At 42.3% G+C, this 20,181-nt stretch overlaps 1 protein-coding gene across 1 annotated transcript in view; it reads left to right on the top strand.

Annotated features, from left to right (window-relative positions):
- LOC124593963 (lipopolysaccharide-induced tumor necrosis factor-alpha factor homolog) overlaps window positions 1–20,181 on the top strand; it is a 44,592-nt gene that overhangs the window by 7,640 nt on the left and 16,771 nt on the right. Inside the window, exon 2 of the mRNA XM_047132314.1 lies at window positions 15,341–15,482. Within this exon, the coding sequence (XP_046988270.1) occupies window positions 15,341–15,482 (142 nt within the window). The remainder of the gene's footprint in view (window positions 1–15,340; window positions 15,483–20,181) is intronic.

The raw sequence follows: 20,181 nt of genomic DNA, 5'->3' as shown, positions 1-20,181 counted from the left end.
CTTACAAATATATTCCAAATAGCTGCAGTATATTATACAGCACTTAAAGGCATTTAATGCGAAACGTTGACAGACGGTGCATAAATCACAACCTCATATCTAACAACAACAACAAAACTGCACAAAATGATGTGATTCTAAAAACAGTCACCTGACTGAAGTACCACCGAAAGCTATCATTCGTTCGTAGATACAGTAACCTCTAGGTACAAAAATCTCCCCTAAATAAAATAAAAAGTGGATCTGAAGTTTTCCACATTACCAACCGAATACTAGTAATCATATTCCAGTCTTTCTACATAAATATTGGGTTTGAGAAAGTAGAAAACGCAGTTAGACGTTAAATAAAGAGAGTACACGGAGAATTTCGCCTATCACATTGTTTTCTTTCTGTTACTGACACTGTTACAGGTAAATTTTATAGTAATTTTCTAGTCCTTCATTACCCGCTCCCTTTGCAGATGTGCAAGCCGTTTGTAACTTGTGAGCCAAACTTCAACTATTTACTGACATGAGACCTGTGTGCCATACCTGAGCAGCATACGGACACCATATGAAACACTGTAGGACCGTTTGTCTTTCGGTAAATCTGTCGATGTGTGATGACCATCTCTCTAATCTCTCATATCTTGTTGACAGAGTTTGGTTTCTCCACATCAAAATGTTTTCCATGCATAGGGGACTAGATCAGTCAATTACACTACGTATCTGATTCAAAATTATTGACTGTGCAGACACATGTAAATATTTTTTCTTCTACACAATTGTAGTCTTAATATTTAAACCCTGCTGGAAATTGATTTGGTATAACAGAGGCTACAAAGCTACAAACGGGCATTGTCCTCGTCGGAAATTCGCTGCTGGAGTAAAATGCGCAACATCTTCAAGGGCAGTGTTCAGTGGCACCTAGGTATAATATATGTATACTGTGGAGTTGTAATGTTAATGGCAATTTTTCGTTCACCGACGATCCAAAGACCAACCCTTCGTGCACGTCCTGGAAGGCAGGCAACGCCGCCAAGAACGGGATGGCCTACAGGAATGAATTATGCTGTGAACGCCCTGTAGGAACTCCGAAAAGTGGCAGCTAACGGCTCTCAGGCAAAGGTGTGATAGGCCTAGCTGCCGTCAATGGATAAAAAAAAAAGCTTTCAACAATGGAACTAGCCACGGAAAGGATGAATATAAAAGACAACGACCCGGCAAGGCAAACGGACTACGAATTGTAACTTTGAACATTGGAACATTGACAGGAAGGACAGAGGAGATAGTGGATATGACGGAAAGGAGAATGCTGGGTATGTTAGGCATGGGAGGGACAAGATGGAAAGGAGAAAGCTGTAGGGGACTGAGGGAAAGTTGCAGATTGTATTGGGGTGGAAAGCAAGAAGGAAAACAAAAGGGAGTGGGACTTGTTGTGAGCGATGGTCTAAAAGAAGAGATACAGAGGATAAGCGACAGGATAATGAAAATCAGAATATGACAAAGGGAAGAAGTATGGAAGTGTTTCAGATGCGTGCCCCGCAATTGGGCTAGTTGAATGGACAAAAGTTAATAGTCCTAGGAGAGCTGAATGCACATGCGGGGACTGAACACAAGGGTATGAAAATGTTCTGGGAACAGAAGGATTGGGAAGCAGAAATGGAGAAGGAAAGAGATTGCTGGAATTCTGCAAGGGAAATGGTTCAGTGATAGGTAACACCTAGTTTCGGAAGAAAGAGAACCAAGAAGTGACGTGGTACAGCAGGAATCTAGCACAGAAATCTTTGATGGGTTAAATGCTCTATGATTGGGAAACGAAGAAGACTGTAACGGAAGGTGCTACCATCTTAGCTACCATCTGAAGCATTGGATATTGACCACCAGCTATTTCCGATGAGCAAGAGAATCATGAAGGAATGGAAGAAGACAAAGAATCAGGAAAGGATGGTTCAAATGGCTCTGAGCACTATGGAACTTAACTACTGAGGTCATCAGTCCCCTAGAACTTAGAACTACTTAAACCTAACTAACCTAAGGACAGCACACACATCCATGCCCGAGGCAGGATTCGAACCTGCGACCGTAGCGGTCACGCGGTTCCAAACTGACGCGCTTAGAACCGCACGGCCACACCGGCCGGCTCAGGAAAGGATACTTCGAGTGTGGAAACTGAAGGAAAAGGAAGTCAAGGAGACTACCAGGAGGTTATAAGGGAAAGATTACCAAAGGATGAACAAAAAAACAGGAGAGGAGGAATGAGGACAGTATAAAAGGGCTAAGGTGGAAGTGGCAGTAGCTGTATGCGGAAGAACAAGTGGTAGAAAACGGTGGAAGGAGACGCCATGGTGAAACGAAAGACTCAAGGGGGTAGTGGGAAGGAAGAACAAGACATTCAGACAGTGGCTTCATGTAAAGGAGCGAATTAGCAAAGGAGGGAAAAATAATAAAGAAGAAAAAACAAATAAATAAAATAGTGGCTGAGAGAGAAGAAAGTGGGTGGTAGAATGGGCAAAGATGATGGAGGAAGATACCAGAGGAAGTAAGAAAGTACTATATGGAATGGTCAAAAGTAAGAGGAGAGGCTTGAGAAAGGGTGCAGCAATGAGAGATAAAATGGGAAAGACGTTAGTAACAAACAGACACTGATGATACTGTGGAAGAAGTACTTTGAGCACTTGCTAAATCCGACCTCTAGACTTGGAGATCAGGATAATAGACTAAAGGGGGTCGAAGTAATCTGTTTGGAGAGGGGAGGCGGGTGAGGACCTGACATGAAAAGAAATGTAAATGGCATTGGACAACATGAAAGGGGGAAAAGCACAATCTATGAACGAAGGGGAGGCTGGGACACAGTGACTGTATCGCCTGATGACGGTGGTGTGACATGAAAAGAAGACTCCAGAAGATTGGAAGACAGTTCTAATAGTCCCTATATTCAAGAAGTGGAGCAGGGAGGATTGTAGACATTACGAATGGTTCAAATGGCTCTAAAAACCATGGTATTTAACATCTGAGGTCATCAGTCGCCTAGAACTTAGAACTAATTAAACATAACTAACCTAAGGACATCAAACACATTCATGCCCGAGGCAGGATTCGAACCTGCAACAGTAGCAGGCGTGCGGTTCCGGACTGAAGCGCCTAGAACCGCTCGGCCACAACGGCCGGCGTAGACATTACAGGGCAGTCACACTGATACCACACTGCGCCAAGTTACGCGGAAAGATCTTGGAGCAGCAAAATTTGAACATCAGGAATAATTTGAGAGAAGAACGGCATGGCTTCAGACCTGGATGATCAGCTTTTGACCACATGTTTGCAGTGAGGCAGCTCCAGGAGCGCCACTACGGTTTAGGGAAATACCTTGTGATGGTCTTTCTTGATACAGAAAAGGCACCTGATAGTGTCTGTAGAAGACAGGTCTGGAAATCACTACAAAAGAAAGAAGTGGAAAAGAGACAACAAGCAGGGAGGAGGAGATGTACTGTGCAAGTCTGAGTTGTGTGAAAGTGGGAAATGAAAGAACGTATTGGTTCCAGCACATAAATGGTATGAAACAGGGTAGTGCATTGTCACCTCTGCTCTTCATTGTGGTATTGGATAAGACCAGTGTGTCAGAAAAAACGAGAAAATGAAAGCAGTGACCTTGTTCAAAAAATGTTCAAATGTGTGTGAAATCTTATGGGACTTAACTGCTAAGGTCATCAGTCCTTAAGCTTACATACTACTTAACCTAAATTAACCTAAGGACAAACACACACACTCATGCCCGAGGAAGGGCTCGAACCTCTGCCGGGACCAGCCGCAAAGTCCATGAATGCAACGCCCTAGACCGCTCGTCTAATCCCGCGCGTCGCAGTGACCTTCGTAGTAATTTTATGATCTGGGGAAACAGGGAGGAGGAGATTCAGAAATACCAGGATGCTCGGGATGAAACTCTGCGACAGTATAGAAGGAAATTTAACGTAAACAAATGTGAGATCCCGGTTACAACTAGAAAGAAATATAGGCCATCTAGCATAATATGAAGTGGAGGTGAACAAATGAAGAAGGTGGAAAGTGTCAGCTACTTGGGAAGTGTGACAGAGGAAAATAGTAGAAATGAGAAAGAGATCAGTGAAAGTGGCAGACAGGCAGAAGCATTCCTGCAAACTGTAAGGAGATTGGTTTGGAAGAAAGTTGTGTAACAAAAAAGAAAAGAAATAATGTATGGGCACTACCACATCCCAGTATGGATCTGTATCTGAAACGTGGGCAATGAAGAAAAGAGGTATAATTACATTACAGGCATATCAAATGAAGTTCCTCTTAAGTAGGACAGGAGTTAGGAGTTACAAGGAGAGACAGGATGGGGAATGAAAGGGCAAGGGAAATAATGAAAGAGGAGTCCTTGCAGAGCAGGATAGAAACGCGTAGGCTAAGGTGGCGTGGGCACTTAAAGAGAATGGAAAGCAAGAGGATTTCCAAGAAGGTACGTGAAATGGAGATGCGAAGGAAACGACGAAAAGGAAACCCAAGGGATTGATGGCTGAAAGGTGTGGAGGAGTGTGGGGGAAAAGAGTCGAGGACTGAACCAGAGTGAACACAGAAAGTTGGTGGGAAAACAGGATTTGAAGGCGAGGCTTACGTTCCAAACATATCTAGCCTGGGGCTGGAACTTGTTCAATATGATTATTATGATCGGCGACCATATGGCGCTGAGGGGGCATGTCTGTTTTGACTCTGTAGACAGTAACTGTGCTGAGTTTAGAGATACACATTGTTTGCAACGTTCTTTCTAAGGTACAACCATGCCTATCCCTCCCTCCCCCCCCCCCCCCCCCGCTCCCCCTCTCCCCCACGTTGACGAGCACGTACTCGTGTTGAACAACTCCAATCATTTGAACGGGGTCGCATTGCGCGTCCTGAGACATGTGGATGGACGTGTCGACGGACTCCTGCATATGCTGCGCGACGTGTACCGGTGGTGCTTTCCTGGTTTCATCAGTGTTCTGTGGAACATTTTCACATCTGTAGACCAGGTTATGCACGTCCACGCAATCCAGAGAAATGTGAAGATCGATTCATTATGTGAGCAGCGGTGTCCGATCGTACATCATCCAGGGACGAAATCTGGGCACATGTTGCATCTACTGTATACCCAAGAACCATTGGAAGCCGTCTGTTTGCGGCAGGACTATGACCAGGTGCTCCCTGGCAAGGCTACCACTGACACCACGACACCACCAAGCATAGCTACTCTAGTGTCATGAAAGAGTCAGCTCGAGAACAGAATGGAGTTCTGTTGCCATCAGTGCTGAGAGTAGTTTTTGACTTCATGCGAGTGATGGGCGTACACGTGCATAGTGTAGGCCTGGTGAACCACCTACTCCGAAGTCCACGGCACACAGGTCTCTTTCCAGGCTTCGTTGTGTACGGGCCATTAGTTTCAACTCGCGGACACATATGGTGTTTCCGCAGTGTTCAAACAACTAGTGTCCGTTACATTCCACAGGCTGTTATCGCCGTACTACTGTCATTTCTTCCAAAGGAAGGTGAAATGCTTTTCAGCAGGCCAATGCACGTCGCAATACAGCTGATAAAACGCATTGTGCTTTTCGTGATGGAGAACAAAAGACTATGGGCAGCGAGATCAACAGCTCTCTTGCCAATTGAACACGTATGGGAGATGGAAGCGTTCTCGATAACCTGCAAGAACCATTGCAAAATTGCACAAAAGGGGAAGAGGCGTGGGCCATCCTATCGCAGGATGCCATTCGGCACCTTTATGGCCATTGACGCCTGAGAATACTTGCCTGTGTTGCCGCCAGAGGGGGGTAAACTGTATGCTGATGTGACTTTTTGGAAACCGCTTATTGAGACGTGTGTGCCATTTGATCTGAATTTATTCTCTTATACTTCTACAAAGATGAATTACGTGTAAGATCTCTTGTCAATAAAATAATGTTGCCTTTGACAGCGTTGCATTTTTCCTACAGTGTACCACTTACAAAAATCCTCGCTAAATTAACTATGATCAACGCTTGTATCAGTATCTTTCTGTAGTTACAATGAAACCATCGACAGATTAAAGCAACACAGCTGGGCAAGAAATGAGGGTGACGAATAAAACTTATTCTTGTGTAGCGGCACAGTCATTGAACACATTCATATTGCTCACCCAAGAACAATACTATGATTGCACCTTCAAATTTTGTGTCATTGGCTGCACAGAATGCGATTTCAGATTACGAATACTTTTTTCTGTAGGTAGGTTGGGGGATCACCATCCCTTCCTCCTGCTCGATATGCTCTTTCAAATCTTTACATCTATTTGTATAGTTACTACAACATACGTGTACTTACATTTGGAACCTTAGTGTTCATGTCGGCCGCGGTGACCGAGCAGTTCTGGGCGCTTCAGTACGGAACCGCGCGACTATTCGAATCCTGCCTCAGGCATGGATGTGTGTGATGTCCTTAGGTTAATTATGTTTAAGTAGTTCTAGGGGACTGATGACCTCAGATGTTAGGTCCCATAGTGCTCAGAGCCATTTGAATCATTTGAACCTTAGTGTTCGTATAGTTTCTGACCCTCCCCCACACAATACTTTCCGTAATCACCAAATTAATTATTCCGTAATGCCTCAAAATGCGTCCTATCGACTCATATAGCTCACTTCTCGCCGATTCAAAAAATAAACAAATAAATAAAATAAAAGGTTCAAATGGCTCTGAGCACTATGGGACTTAACATCTGAGGTCATAAGTCCTCTAGAACTTATAACTACTTAAACCTAACTAACCTAAGGACATTACACACATCCATGCCCTAGGTAGGATTCGAACCTGCGGCCGTAAAGGTCGCGTGGCTCACCGATTCGATTCAGTGTGTAGTTACGCCTCCGTCTCGGAGTTCCTGGTGCATCGCTTGAAGTCTGACTCGCGGTCGTAGCCGTGCAAGACAAATTACGTGAGATAGTGCTGCTAAGGTTAAGTAGGAAACTTTTATTGGCGGATCGGGATTAATTCACTGTGCTGCTGCCTAACCAAATAATCGTCCAAAGAATCTAAAGTTAGGCTTTGATCCGCAGCACAGGGCTATCTTGCTCCAAAACCATTATTAATGCCCTATATCTCTCACAGTAAATTAGGAAAGACTGCGGAGTAAAAGCAGTCGGTTGGATAACGTACAACTCTAACATTCAGTGCACCGCCTCCATCTGTTTCCTTGCAAATTCTACCGACAATTTCCGTCAGGACACAACAGGGTAAGTGAGAATGCCAGAAATAAAAGTTAGTTAATACCATCTTCGGCTAACCAACGATTCCATATACTGCTTTGCGGTCTTTACCTGCTGGACACGTGCACACTCACTAAACTGGAACACTCGTTTAGCAAATGGGAAAAATGGCTAAGCAGAATTCGGTGTCCATGTTTAGGAATTATTCTAGCCTTACAGTCTCAGAAAATTGGCTTTGTTGATAGTGAAAGATCACTAACCCCAATTTCAGAAAAATAACATTATTATGAAGTACCACCTCCATCAGATAAGGCACACGAATTATCTCGTACTCCCAGGAGAGCTACCATTAGACTCCTGGCGTCAGGAGCTCCAAGCAGCTCCATATCTTTCTTTTGATTTATTTAGGCTTTTGCAGCGAATTACTTTGACGAACAGATTGCCAGAGTTCCAGCTGGTAATTTTCTTTCCCCACTGATAGCACTTCTCTTGAAACAGCTGCTTGCTGCCATGAAGTGTCAAAAGTTTGTTTACACCAGCAACTGGAAGACACCTGTATTCATGGGAAAGTCACTCTCATCAAGCCGGCCTCTTAAGATGGAACAGTGGAAATGGCAACCCCTTAGTTTCAGAATGGACAAAGGTATATCTACGAGGTGCCACAAGCCGGCACTTGTGTCTCTCATAACCGCAATAACACAAGCTCCACAGTACACACTACGCCCAAGGGTAGAGGAAACTTCAACACAAAGGGATCTCCTTACTAGCTAGCGCTAAAACCCAATTCATCAATCGAAAAAAAAAAAAAAACTACCAAGAGGACGACCCACTGCGCTACCGTGACTGATTTGTTGAAACGTTTCTTTCAAGTTTCCTCGGAAATCCTACTCGTACCTGCACTGTAGGGCGTCTTAGCGATATGTGGCGCATAAGACAGTTCAAACGACGTGTTTCCCTGAAGATTTAGTCAGTTTCTAGGTCACGAAGTCCACTAACTTCTGACTTCATTTAGTTAAACGCTGTAAAACAGCAACTCTGCCAAAAGAGTTTGAAAGACTCCTACGCCTTTTTATATTTAATCTGCGTACGCAGCAGATATGATATCTGTATCAGTGCCATGAAAATATTATCCTTCGTATACAAAAATGTGGCACATAAATGAATATTAATGTAACTTCTCTTCATTTTATGTAGGAGATTTTGAACAAACATTTAAATAATACATTATTATTACCAGTACAGCTAAGCCTGTTAACACAACTTGGAACTGTACTTCATCTTCCCTTATAGTGATGGAGCGTGCGATGGAGAAGTAAACGCAACGACGTATAGTCTCGCGCCTACTTGTATAAGGCGCTAGTCGCAGTTGTCGCTCTCAGCCTGTTCAGAATCAGCACGTGTCTCAGCAGTTCAAATCTACTTTATACTTTGCTGTAGTATGCATACAATCTACCGATGCCAGTTTATCTGAATAACGACTCCACTGAAGGCGGAACGTATTTACTTCAACGTGATAGCATCCGCTACGACTTTAGACAACAAGTGAATGAGCACAAAGGAAGCTTGATGAATTATTTTGCCTTTGGGATGAGAAACATTTGAGGAGTAGTTGGAATAATTCTCGATTATTGCTCTAGAAAACCATTATGTATCTCATCACAGAAACTACAGATGCCCACCATGGAATCACCATTACTGTACATGATCAAAATTAGAACAAATGGAACCCCATAAAATATATAATCCCTGTAGTAATATATACAGAGTGACCATTATTGAACTATATGAAAAAAACGCAAATTAGTTACATACTACGGCGTGCACACACTTTAACCAACAAGTGAACGTCACTTCAGGTATTCGGATTTAGGCTAAGACATCTTCGATGTTCCTGCCATCATTGGCGATGATGTGGCGCAGACGAGGAGCGAAATTCTGCATGACCCGTTGAAGTGTCAGAACATCGATGCTGTCGATGACCTCCTAAATGGCTGTTTTCAGCTCAGCAATGGTTTTAGGGTTATTGATGTACACCTTTTCTTTAATATAGCCAAACAAAAAGGCGCCGTATGTGTTCAGGTCCGGAGAATATGGCTGCCCATCGAGGCCAATGCCAGTGCCCTCGGGGTACCCCAGAGCCAGAAATCGGTCCCCAAAGTGCTCCTCCAGGACACAAAAGACTCTCCTCCTTCGATGGTGTCGAGCTCCGTCTTGGATGAACCACATCTTGTCGAAATCAGGGTCACTTTGGATAAATCATCTTCCAGAACCTTCACGTACCGTTCGGTAGTCATCGTGTTATCAAGGAATATCGCACCGTGTAAGAGGTCCGAGCAGATGTAATTTTATGCAAGAGCTCCGAGCAGATGTAATACAGATGTAATTTTATGTAAGAGGTCCGAGCAGATGTAATTTCGATGTATTGCTCATGCGCTGCCTGCGATATGCAAGGTATAAGAGAATCACTGACCAGAGAGCAGTGTTGACTCAGTACGAACTGTGTAGCTGTAGCAGTACGTTGTGGCTAGTCTGCGCTTGTGTGGAGTCTGCTCTACTCTGGACTGGTGTATCGTGTTGGCTGGCCGGTCGCAGTGCAGCGATGCCGGACCCTGAGTATTATTGTATAAGGTAAAAAACAGCCTCGCGCATATCTAGTAATGTATCTGAACTCCCATGTAAATCTTTTAAAAATGTCCTAATAATAATCTTTGTCATATAAAGTAATTTCTAACAAGCATTCATTTCAATTAAAAGAATTTACTAATTTCTCCAATCCATGATCATTCCGATTGTTGCATAAAGAAAAATCAGTTGCTTCCTTTCATAAATGACAAATATATCGGCCAGCATTGTACAGAGCTGTGCCGGAAAAAGGTTATTGTAAGAGCAGGTAGTTGACGACTTTATTGAGGTAAGAATTTTTGTTTTTTTATGCAGAATGATCTTACAGGGCCATGACGCAGCACTGCTGTTGTCCAAAATTTACCAGGTTACTGAATTTATTTTTTATTACGAGGTTTAGGAATTTTTCTGTTTCGAGCTTACATTAAATGGTTCAAATGGTTCAAATGGCTCTGAGCACTATGGGACTCAACTGCTGAGGTCATTAGTCCCCTAGAACTTATAACTAGTTAAACCTAAATAACCTAAGGACATCACAAACATCCATGCCCGAGCCAGGATTCGAACCTGCGACCGTAGCGGTCTTGTGGTTCCAGACTGCAGCGCCTTTAACCGCACGGCCACTTCGGCCGGCCCATTAAATGGGAAACAAATTTTGTGTGGAGGTTAAATCGGAATGAATTTCTGTAGGGAGGTTATAAATGGGAACCAATTTTGTTCTGAGCTTATACTAAAATTAGAATCATATTCATATTCATTATTATTATTTATTATAATTTTGTGGGGTGCTTATACTAAAATTAGAATCATAATATTATTATTATTATATATACAATTTTTTGTGGTGAGGTTACACCGTGCTATCAAGGAATATCGCACCGATTGCTCCGTGGCTGGACATTGTACACCACACAGTCAACCACTGAGGATGAAGACACTTCTCGGTCGCGAAATGCGGATTCTCAATCCCCCAAATGCGCCAATTTTGCTTATTGACAAACCCATCCACATGAAAGTGGGTTTCGTCAATAAACCAAACGATACCAAATGCACCAATTTTGCTTAATGACGAACCCATCCATATGAAAGTGACTTTCGTCAGTAAACCATACCATACCAACTCCCATCATGCCCCACGGCAAACCGTGCAGTTTGAACATCCTAACGCAAACCGTTCACGGGTTATGAGGATTTTACTTCATATAGTTCAATAATTGTCACTCTGCGCTAATTAAGTGGGGTGTCCTACATTCATGGGTGAGTTAATGAAAGTCCGATGTTGATATTTCAATGCAGATTTTTTTTCGCTATGAACAATGGATTTTATCTTCGCCACAAAGAAAGCATATCTCCAAAGCAGAAAATTACGCGAATGGAACATTACGCAAGCAACGCTCTCATCATAAAACCCCATATTTTGAAGTGTAGAAATGACCATCTAAATGCAACTTTAGACAAAGTCATCGAATCTGAACCAATAGAACTACGAAAAATGCAGGCAGCAACCACATGATGCAAATAACCAATCAGTCGGCGAAAAGGTAAGTGTTATTTGTCTCTCATCACTCACCTCATAAGACTTCCTGCAAACGTTGCGTCATTTTGACTGGATCTACGAGAAATACGAGCCCCACAAAGTTCTTGTGACGTCACACTATAAACCGGTAGGTAATTGGAAAGGTACCTTTGTCGTGTGCTAGCGAGAGCCTGCATGCATTTAAATGCGCAATAACGATGGAATTACATTTTCCTTGAGACATGGGAGTCCTAACGTTATCTTCTTGAATAATAGAAGCTGAAGAAATGAAGTACTATTTGTGCAACGGCTGGGACTTAACCCTAGGCACATCTGCCTAGTAAACGGGAGACACAGGTTTTCTACAGGTTGGGCGACAAGTGCCAGTACATCCTAGTATCGAATGCTAATTCATTTTATTTGTTTAGAAGACGTGGTTATTTATGTATTTAGTGTCAAATATATCGATATATTCTCCAAGAAACTGTAATCACATTTCATTATGCCACCATGTTCTTCTTGTCACATTTTTGAACATTTCCGGTGGTGTAGTGCGAAATGCATCGTCAAGAACATTGCAAAGTTTTGCGTTAGCGGCATAACGACGTATAGGTATATGCGCCTTAACAGCTCCCCGTAACGAGCTGTCAGGTGTGGTGAGTTCAGGACTTCTTTGTGGTCATTTCAAGGGAGCTGGTATTTACGATAGACGAAGACCCGTCCGCCGTCCTGCGAAGTGTTCATTTAGAAACTCACGCACTACCATAGCGTAGTGAGGAGGCGCTCCATCTTGCTGCAACCATATCTTTTCTGTGAGGCCCTTTTCTTGAGACTGGGGTATTAACCATGTTTGTAACATGTGTAAATAATTTGCACCGTTCACAGCCCCTTCAAAAAGTACGGTCCAAGCAGATGTAGTGATGTAGCCGCTGCCCGTATCACTACATGAGCCACAGTCTTTCTTTAACTTGAATGTGTAATGAGGGTGCTCTTTGATCCAAACGACAATACTTCTAGCAAGTGAGCTGCTATAAACGGCACATTCATCTGAAAACATAACCTTGGTCGGTTCACTGTTTTTGGAAACTGAGTTAACAAAGCACGACATGTTAAAACGTGCTCATTCTGGTCTGTATCCGATATCTCTAACGTTGGACTAAAAGTTCTGAACTTAAGGTATTTTTTCTAGTGATCTCGCATTGTTGTCCTCGGTATACCGAGTTAAATAAGAATTCCAAAACTGATTGTAACAATTGATAAGAAATAACATAGCTACCAATCCGCTTAATATCGCATCATACTAAGCAGGGGTTACAGGGGTACTGCGACTTTTCGCCCACACTGTAGCTGCCTTCGAAGTGAAACTTCCTCTTTGAAAATTAAGAATGACAGTGCTGGAAAAGCTCTTACGTTATTTGATACTGAAACAGCTGAGTAAAATTGAACGTTCTCAGACAGTTTTCTCTTTACTTATTCTGGTCTTCACAAGACTGACACACAATATTTTTAGCGCAACGCAATCTGACTTTCAATAATCCCTACAAAAGAGTAGCCCTGGCTAACAATAACCTATAGCTTTCATGAATCAATTACCTCACAAAAATCTTCGTTACTCAAACTACTGCAATACAGCGAGCGCCAATACTGCCAGCTAAATAAAAGACTGTAACTACTGAAGGCGCTAACTACTGATGGCATAGTTAGCAAATGAAAGATTTTGATAGAGAACAAACAATGCATTTACGTTAATAGTGTTCAAAAGTCATTATATATATATATATATATATATATATATATATATATATATATATATATATATATATATCCAGTCTTACAAATTTCGTTTTTCTGACGGACACACGTCCAGATCGTCCGCTCATAGTAACCTCTCAGAACTCTGGTAACTTTCTCCTCACATCCACCACTGCTGGCGGCTCACCTCCAACTGCCCAATGCTACGCGCTGTTCACATCCAACTAATCAACGCTACACTAGCGAATATTCCAACGATGAGTCCAACCAGCCACAGACTGCACACAGCGCAGTCAGCGATTTTCGTACAGAGCACTACGTGGCGTTACCAACATAAAAACCTAAACAGCCTACTTACAGAATGTCTCTCAGGAGACACAACGCATTTTCAGGGTCGCAGAGCAGTCAGGTTCTTGAACGGAAACGGTTGCATGATCGTCACAAGAGTTTTGAAAAACAAAATAAATCAAAAGAGTTTATTCATTTATTGTAGCCCACTTTCTTGATGAGTACAAAGACTATTGTACACTACAGGCCATTAAAATTGCTACACCAAGAAGAAATGCAGATGATAAGCGCGTATTCATTAGACAAATATATTATACTAGAGTCCACACCTCGTGGTCGTGCGGTAGCGTTCTCGCTTCCTGCGTCCGGGTTCCCGGGTTCGATTCTCGGCGGGGTCAGGGATTTTCTCTGCCTCGTGATGACTGGATGTTGTGTGATGTCCTTAGATTAGTTAGGTTTAAGTAGTTCTAAGTTCTAGGGGACTGATGACCATAGATGTTAAGTCCCATAGTGCTCAGGGCCATTTGAACCATTTTTTATTATGCTAGAACTGACATGTGATTACATTTTCACTCAATTTGGATGCATAGATCCTGAGAAATCACTAGCGACTGGCGTATTGTGACGAGCCAGTTGCTCGGCCACCATTGACCAGACGTTTTCAGTTGGTGACAGATCAGGAGAATGTGCTGGCCAGGGCAGCAGTCGAACATTTTCTATATCCAGAAAGGCCCGTACAGGACCTGCAACATGCGATCATGCATTATCTTGCTGAAATGTAGGGTTTCGCAGGGATTGAATGAAGGGTAGAGCTACGGGTCGTAACACATCTGAAATGTAACGTCCACTGTCCCAAGTGCCGTCAGTACGAACAAGAGGTGACTGAGACGTGTAACCAATGGCACCCCATACCATCACGCCGGGTGATACGCCAGTATGGTGATGACGAATACACGATTCCAATGTGGGATGTCGCGAAACACGGATGCGACCATCATGATGCTGTAAACAGAACCTGGATTCATCCGAAAAAATGACGTTTTGCCATTCGTGCACCCAGGTTCGTCGTTGAGTTTACCATCGCAGGCGCTCCTGTCTGTGATGTAACGTCAAGGGTAACCGCAGCCTTGGTCTCAGAGCTGATAGTCCATGCTGCTGCAAACGTCGTCGAACTGTTCGTGCAGATGGTTGTTGTCTTGCAGACGTCCCCATCTGTTGTTGACTCAGGGATCGAGACGTGGCTGCACGATCCGTTACAGCCATGCGGATAAGATGCCTGTCATCTCGACTGCTAGTGATACGAGGCCGTTGGTATCCAGCACGGCGTTCCGTATTACCCTCCTGAACCCACCGATTCCATATTCTGCTAACAGTCATTGGATCTCGACCAATACGAGCAGCAATGTAGCGATACGATAAAACGCAATCGCGATAGGCTACAATCCGACCTTTATCAATGTCGGAAACGTGATGGTACGCATTTCTCCTCCTTACACGAGGCATCACAACAACTTTTCACCAGGCAACGCCGGTCAACTGCTGTATGTATATGAGAAATCGGTTGGTAACTTTCCTCATGTCAGCACGTTGTAGGTGTCGCCACCGGCGCCAACCTGTGCGACTGCTCTGAAAAGCTAATTATTTGCATATCACAGCATCTTCTTCCTGTCGGGTAAATTTCGCGTCTGTAGCACGTCATCTTCGTGGTGTAGCAATTTTAATGGCCAGTATTGTATATAAAATTTTGTTTATGTGAATCTCTGTGCTAATCAATTTCTTTTTATGTTTCTGCTATTGTCGCTCTCTCGTTACGTGGATACCCATGCGCTGCTCAACGTGTAGCTATCAAACAGCGCATTTTTCCAGTCTTAACTGGGATTAAATGAAATTACTGTATTGTCTGCACTTAACGGGGGTTCACTCTGTTACAAGAGCAACATGTTGTTTCGCGTTGCAGCTGTGGCGGTGCCGGCTCCGGCAGTGGGGCCTGGCCCGAGCCTCGTGCTGTGCCCCACGTGTGGCAGACACGTGCAGTCTGACGTCACGGTGAAGGCCAGCACCCGGACGCATCTGATAGCCATCCTACTCTGCATCGTCGGGTGAGTGCAGTCCGCCATCTGCTGCAGAGGGCGGCGGCAGGTGTTGTGCCAGTGTAGCTTGTCTTCCATAAAGTCCCGTAATCTAACTGTATATACCAGTTCTAAATGGTTTATCCACCATTGGTCGTGACACAGATGCTACGCAGGCGAGGTCGCTACTGTACACAAGTTTATATAAAATGCACTGTCTCTGTTGTTCTAAGGTACTTTGCAATGTCCTTTACGTCTGGTAAACGGACTTCGACTTTAATCATACGTCTCTTCCTGTACGGGACTCACAGTACCTGTCCGAGTATAGGGTACAGGCGAAACGGTAACATACGGAAGTTTGGTCGGTCTGGGGAGTGTTCTTGGGTCACGGCAACCACTCGCAACAAGCCGAAGATCCAATTTCGAAACTTGTCCTGACAAAAGTTTTCGCCGTCACCAATACATAGTGTAGCCAAAGATCTGCCATATTCGCAAATGCGAATACGATTCTCATACAGCACATAAATGTGCAGAATTTTTCGCAGTTCTGAGTGGAGCGCTGGGGTATTTAACTGACGAGACTGAGCTGACTACCATTTATTAACAAGGACCACGCGGTTACAGAATTATCAGCTCAGGAGAACACGCTGGGCACCACGGTTTCTTCAGCCATATGCGTCGATCTCCACCCGCAGCTAAGACAGCCATAGGGCAACGGGTCACTTACAAAGTTCCCTGAGCCTTTAACCACAATGAGCAGTAGTTAATCCAACAGTGATACCGAGAGTATCAAAGTACTGTGGGTAGTTAAAGTCAAATAACAAAAGCAATCTCATTTGCTTTAAGCTCTCAATAACTCAGACAAAAAAAATTAAAAAATCTGTTCTGACAGACTGATTGAAAATACTATCTTTAAAGTATATATACCCATTAATAAAAGTTTTACTCAATGAAACGTTACTCAACAAAAATGATCAAAAATTAAGTTTAATTACTTTTGCCCCGTGGAGATAAAGCACTCACAATATACGTCAACCAAATACAACGAACGTACGCAAACATTGAACATCAACCACTACAAACCACTCACATACAACATAATTAGTAATGCCCACTGCACCGACTTATCATGCAGCACTGCGCCTTAACTAGTTGCCGCCCAAACACCACAATCCAAACAAATCGTGCAACGGTATTTGATGGCTCATCGCAACATAAGATAAAGGTATGCTAAAGAATTCTTGTTTCCTCTGATTAAAATTACCTAAAATCCAAAAAAAGTAAACGCAGAAATTTAAATCACCCCGGTGCACCACTTCTAAGATTAAATAGCTATTCTAAATTTATTTTATTTATTTATTTATTTTTACACGCTGGCGCACCGCGCCTTAAGGACTCGATTTTACTTAAAATCGTATGGCACGCCACTACCACTGAATCTGTAATCCCTATAGTCCTAACGGCGTATAGCGGTGTATACGGAATACCTAGCCTAAGTGGAAGCAAAGAGACAGGCAACGGTACCGAGACATCAATATCCCGCAGTGAATCCGAAGTCGTCCAATGGTCCCTAAAGGAGGGTGTTTGTGTTTCTGTTCGTGGCAATCCGTCTTTCAGACGGACATGTTACATTCGGTGGTCCCTTGTGAAACGTCCCCTTTGAACAATTATACAAGACCGTGCTTTAACCCTGACACACAATATTTTTAGCGCAACGCAATCTGACTTTCAAAAATCCCTACAAAAAATGGCCCTGACTAACATTAACCTATACCTTTCACAAATCACTTACCTCACAAAAATCTTCGTTACTGGAACTACTGTAATACAGCGAGCGCCACTACTGCCAGCTAAATAAAAGATTCAGACTACAGAAGGCACTAACTACAGATAGGCATAGTTAGCAAATGAAAGATTTTAATAGAGAACAAACAATGTATTTACCTTAATAATCATAATATATATAGCAGTTCATGACAAATTACAAAACTCCGCCATCTCTCTCCCCACATCCACCACTGCTGGCGGCTCACCTCCAACTGCGCAACGCTACGCGCTGTTCACATCCAGCTGCCTAACGCTACAATGGCGAGTATTACAACAGTGCAAAGCACCCACAGACTGCTACGTAACGTTGCCAATAAGAAAACATAAACAGCCTACTTACATAGCCCCCATGCTCCCCACAAAAAATTTTACAAATTGTTTCGGGCAGTGGCCAATAATGATTTGATAAAAATTTTTTATAATTACAATAACAAAGATATCAATTGCACACACTTATTGATACAATGTTGGTCAAAAGCTAAACTTTCTCACAGTCCATAAAGACAGTCCTAATCGTTCATCACAGTAAAATAGCAGTGTTTTTCTGAAAGTCTGAGCAGTAAAAGAAAATGCACACGGAAGTAGTGGATTTCCACACAGTCTTGAAGAAGTAGTGTTGTCCTTCAAACGGAAAGACAGTACTGACTCTTGACATGCAGACAGGTAATGGGCCACAACAGAGCAAACCCACAGCAGAGTCATTCGACGTTTTGAAGAATATTGGTAGGTAGGTCATCACAGAGCAGACCCACTAAAGTCCTTGTAGAAATAATGGTATTGGTGGGCCATCAAAGATGCTGACCCACTGTAGTCCTTGTAGAGATGGCTAGCAGCCATCCGTTGCGACTGTGCAGGTGCACAATCAACATCGAAGATTCTTGCGGAGAATATAGCAAGTCCATAACCACCACTTGTGCACTCACAAAGTTTTTGGAATTGTCCTTAGAACCAGCAATACTGTTATCCAGTCCCTTGCTGAATTATTAACACACGTGCAAACACTATTAGTTCCTACTTCTCACATATTGTCCATATACTATGACCAACAGAAACGTGTGCAGTGAAATGGAACTTACAAGTTACTTAATTTGATGACCTGGTGTCAATTACAATTTTATAACATAAGAAAACAATAACAAAGGTACAAAATACATCATTAAAGACATAATAATACAGATAACATTTGTAGTAATACAGGCTTTACAAAAGAATAGAAATAGATATATACATCAGTGTTACAGGAATTATGACAGAAGTAAATACATAAAAGATCAGAATAACTTTTGAAATATCAACTTCACACATGAGCATTAAAACAAAACAGAATAAATAATGTCTAAACATCTTTGCAAAGTAAATAACATATTATTAATGCAAATTATATTTGAGGATAACAGTATTCCTCATCATAGTGAATGTAGCTTAGTACTAGAACAGAAAAAAATTTCTATGAAACAGTACACAGAGACAGGAAGAAAAGAAATACACAAGGGTACACAAACACATAGTGGGATGACACAAAAGGAAAGGACAGGGTTTGTTTTACTGTAGTATTTTGCAAACAAAACTTTCTTTACTTCTTGGAGATCTCCCTTCATTCATCATTATTCCCAAAAAGTCCTATCTATACCTGCTTTCTGTATTCTATTCATATTTCTTGCAAAATAATTATTTCTCAGTGCACAATACTCATTTCTACCAAATCTGTTTCTTATATCTTCTCAATGCGTTTCTTCCAATTCATCGGAACTCATTCTCTTATATAGTCTACCCCTCTTAAGCTAACTTAAATCTACTGAGCTCAGATGCTAAACTACGGGACGAGGCAATGCAGCAGCACAAAACAAGTAACACAAACATCAATGACAAAAAATTCAAACTGGCAAAGCAATTGCAATATTACAACTAATATAAGGCAACGTGCAGCAAACAAGAAAAATAAATCTGGCTTAGCAGAGTAACACAAATTAAAATTCAGTAGCACTATGCCTGGCAAACAGCAGCTTATATCTAAATATGACAAAGCTCAAGCAGAAAAAAATATTACACTGAAAATGACCATGTCTAATACCTATGTCACATCTTAACACTAGAGTGATGCATCACAATTTATTCTAGAAAAGAAATTACCAAGTCATTAAAAATAGTATTTATGGAATTCCTGTGAAGGGAAATGTCTATTTGTGCTCTCTTTTCCAAGAAAGTTTATCAGAAACATTCTTTACTTGGTCTGTAGACAGAAAATAGTGATATCAGTACATCTATTAAATTTTATAATAAGCAATGCTGCAGTGCAGCTAGAAACTAGATATGAAAGAAAATGAGCAAATATGTACAAAGGAAGGCATGAAACATCATTCATTAGCCATATGGCATTTCGTAAGGTAGTAAAAAATTCTCTCAATTCTCGAGAAAGACGCTTGTCATAATCAGGTGTGCAGATGTAAGTATCTCTCCATGTCATGAGCGTGTCGTATTTGCGGTGCTTTCTACAAAGGAATGTCAATAGCGAGGATAATGGCCTCCCCTTTTTTTTTCTTTTCTACCTGTGCTCTGAAAAGGCATGCACTAATGGCTTCTTCTCCAGGCGTCTGACACAGCTGGGTGCCCACGACGCATTACGTGCAGCTGGTCACTTAATTTTCTTACGGAAATATTTACGACAGCAGTTTCCGCTACAGTGGCAGTCTCATATAAAAAGTTCACAGGTCGAAAATTTGCGTTACAAATGTGTAGAAACAAAATGCTATTGATATAACAGTGTCCAAAAAATTTTCGTCGGCATTGTGATACATTCACGCATATACACACATTTCATAACTCTTAAAGTACGATTCTTGGTTTCCAACATCCTTTTTCACAAGTCAGAGTCCCTAACCACTACTCATTATTCCTTACCTTA

Source organism: Schistocerca americana, chromosome 1, assembly GCF_021461395.2.
Source record: "Schistocerca americana isolate TAMUIC-IGC-003095 chromosome 1, iqSchAmer2.1, whole genome shotgun sequence".
NCBI lineage: Eukaryota > Metazoa > Arthropoda > Insecta > Orthoptera > Acrididae > Schistocerca > Schistocerca americana.
Note: the sequence above shows the minus strand (reverse complement) of the source record. Positions and strands in the feature narration are given on the sequence as shown.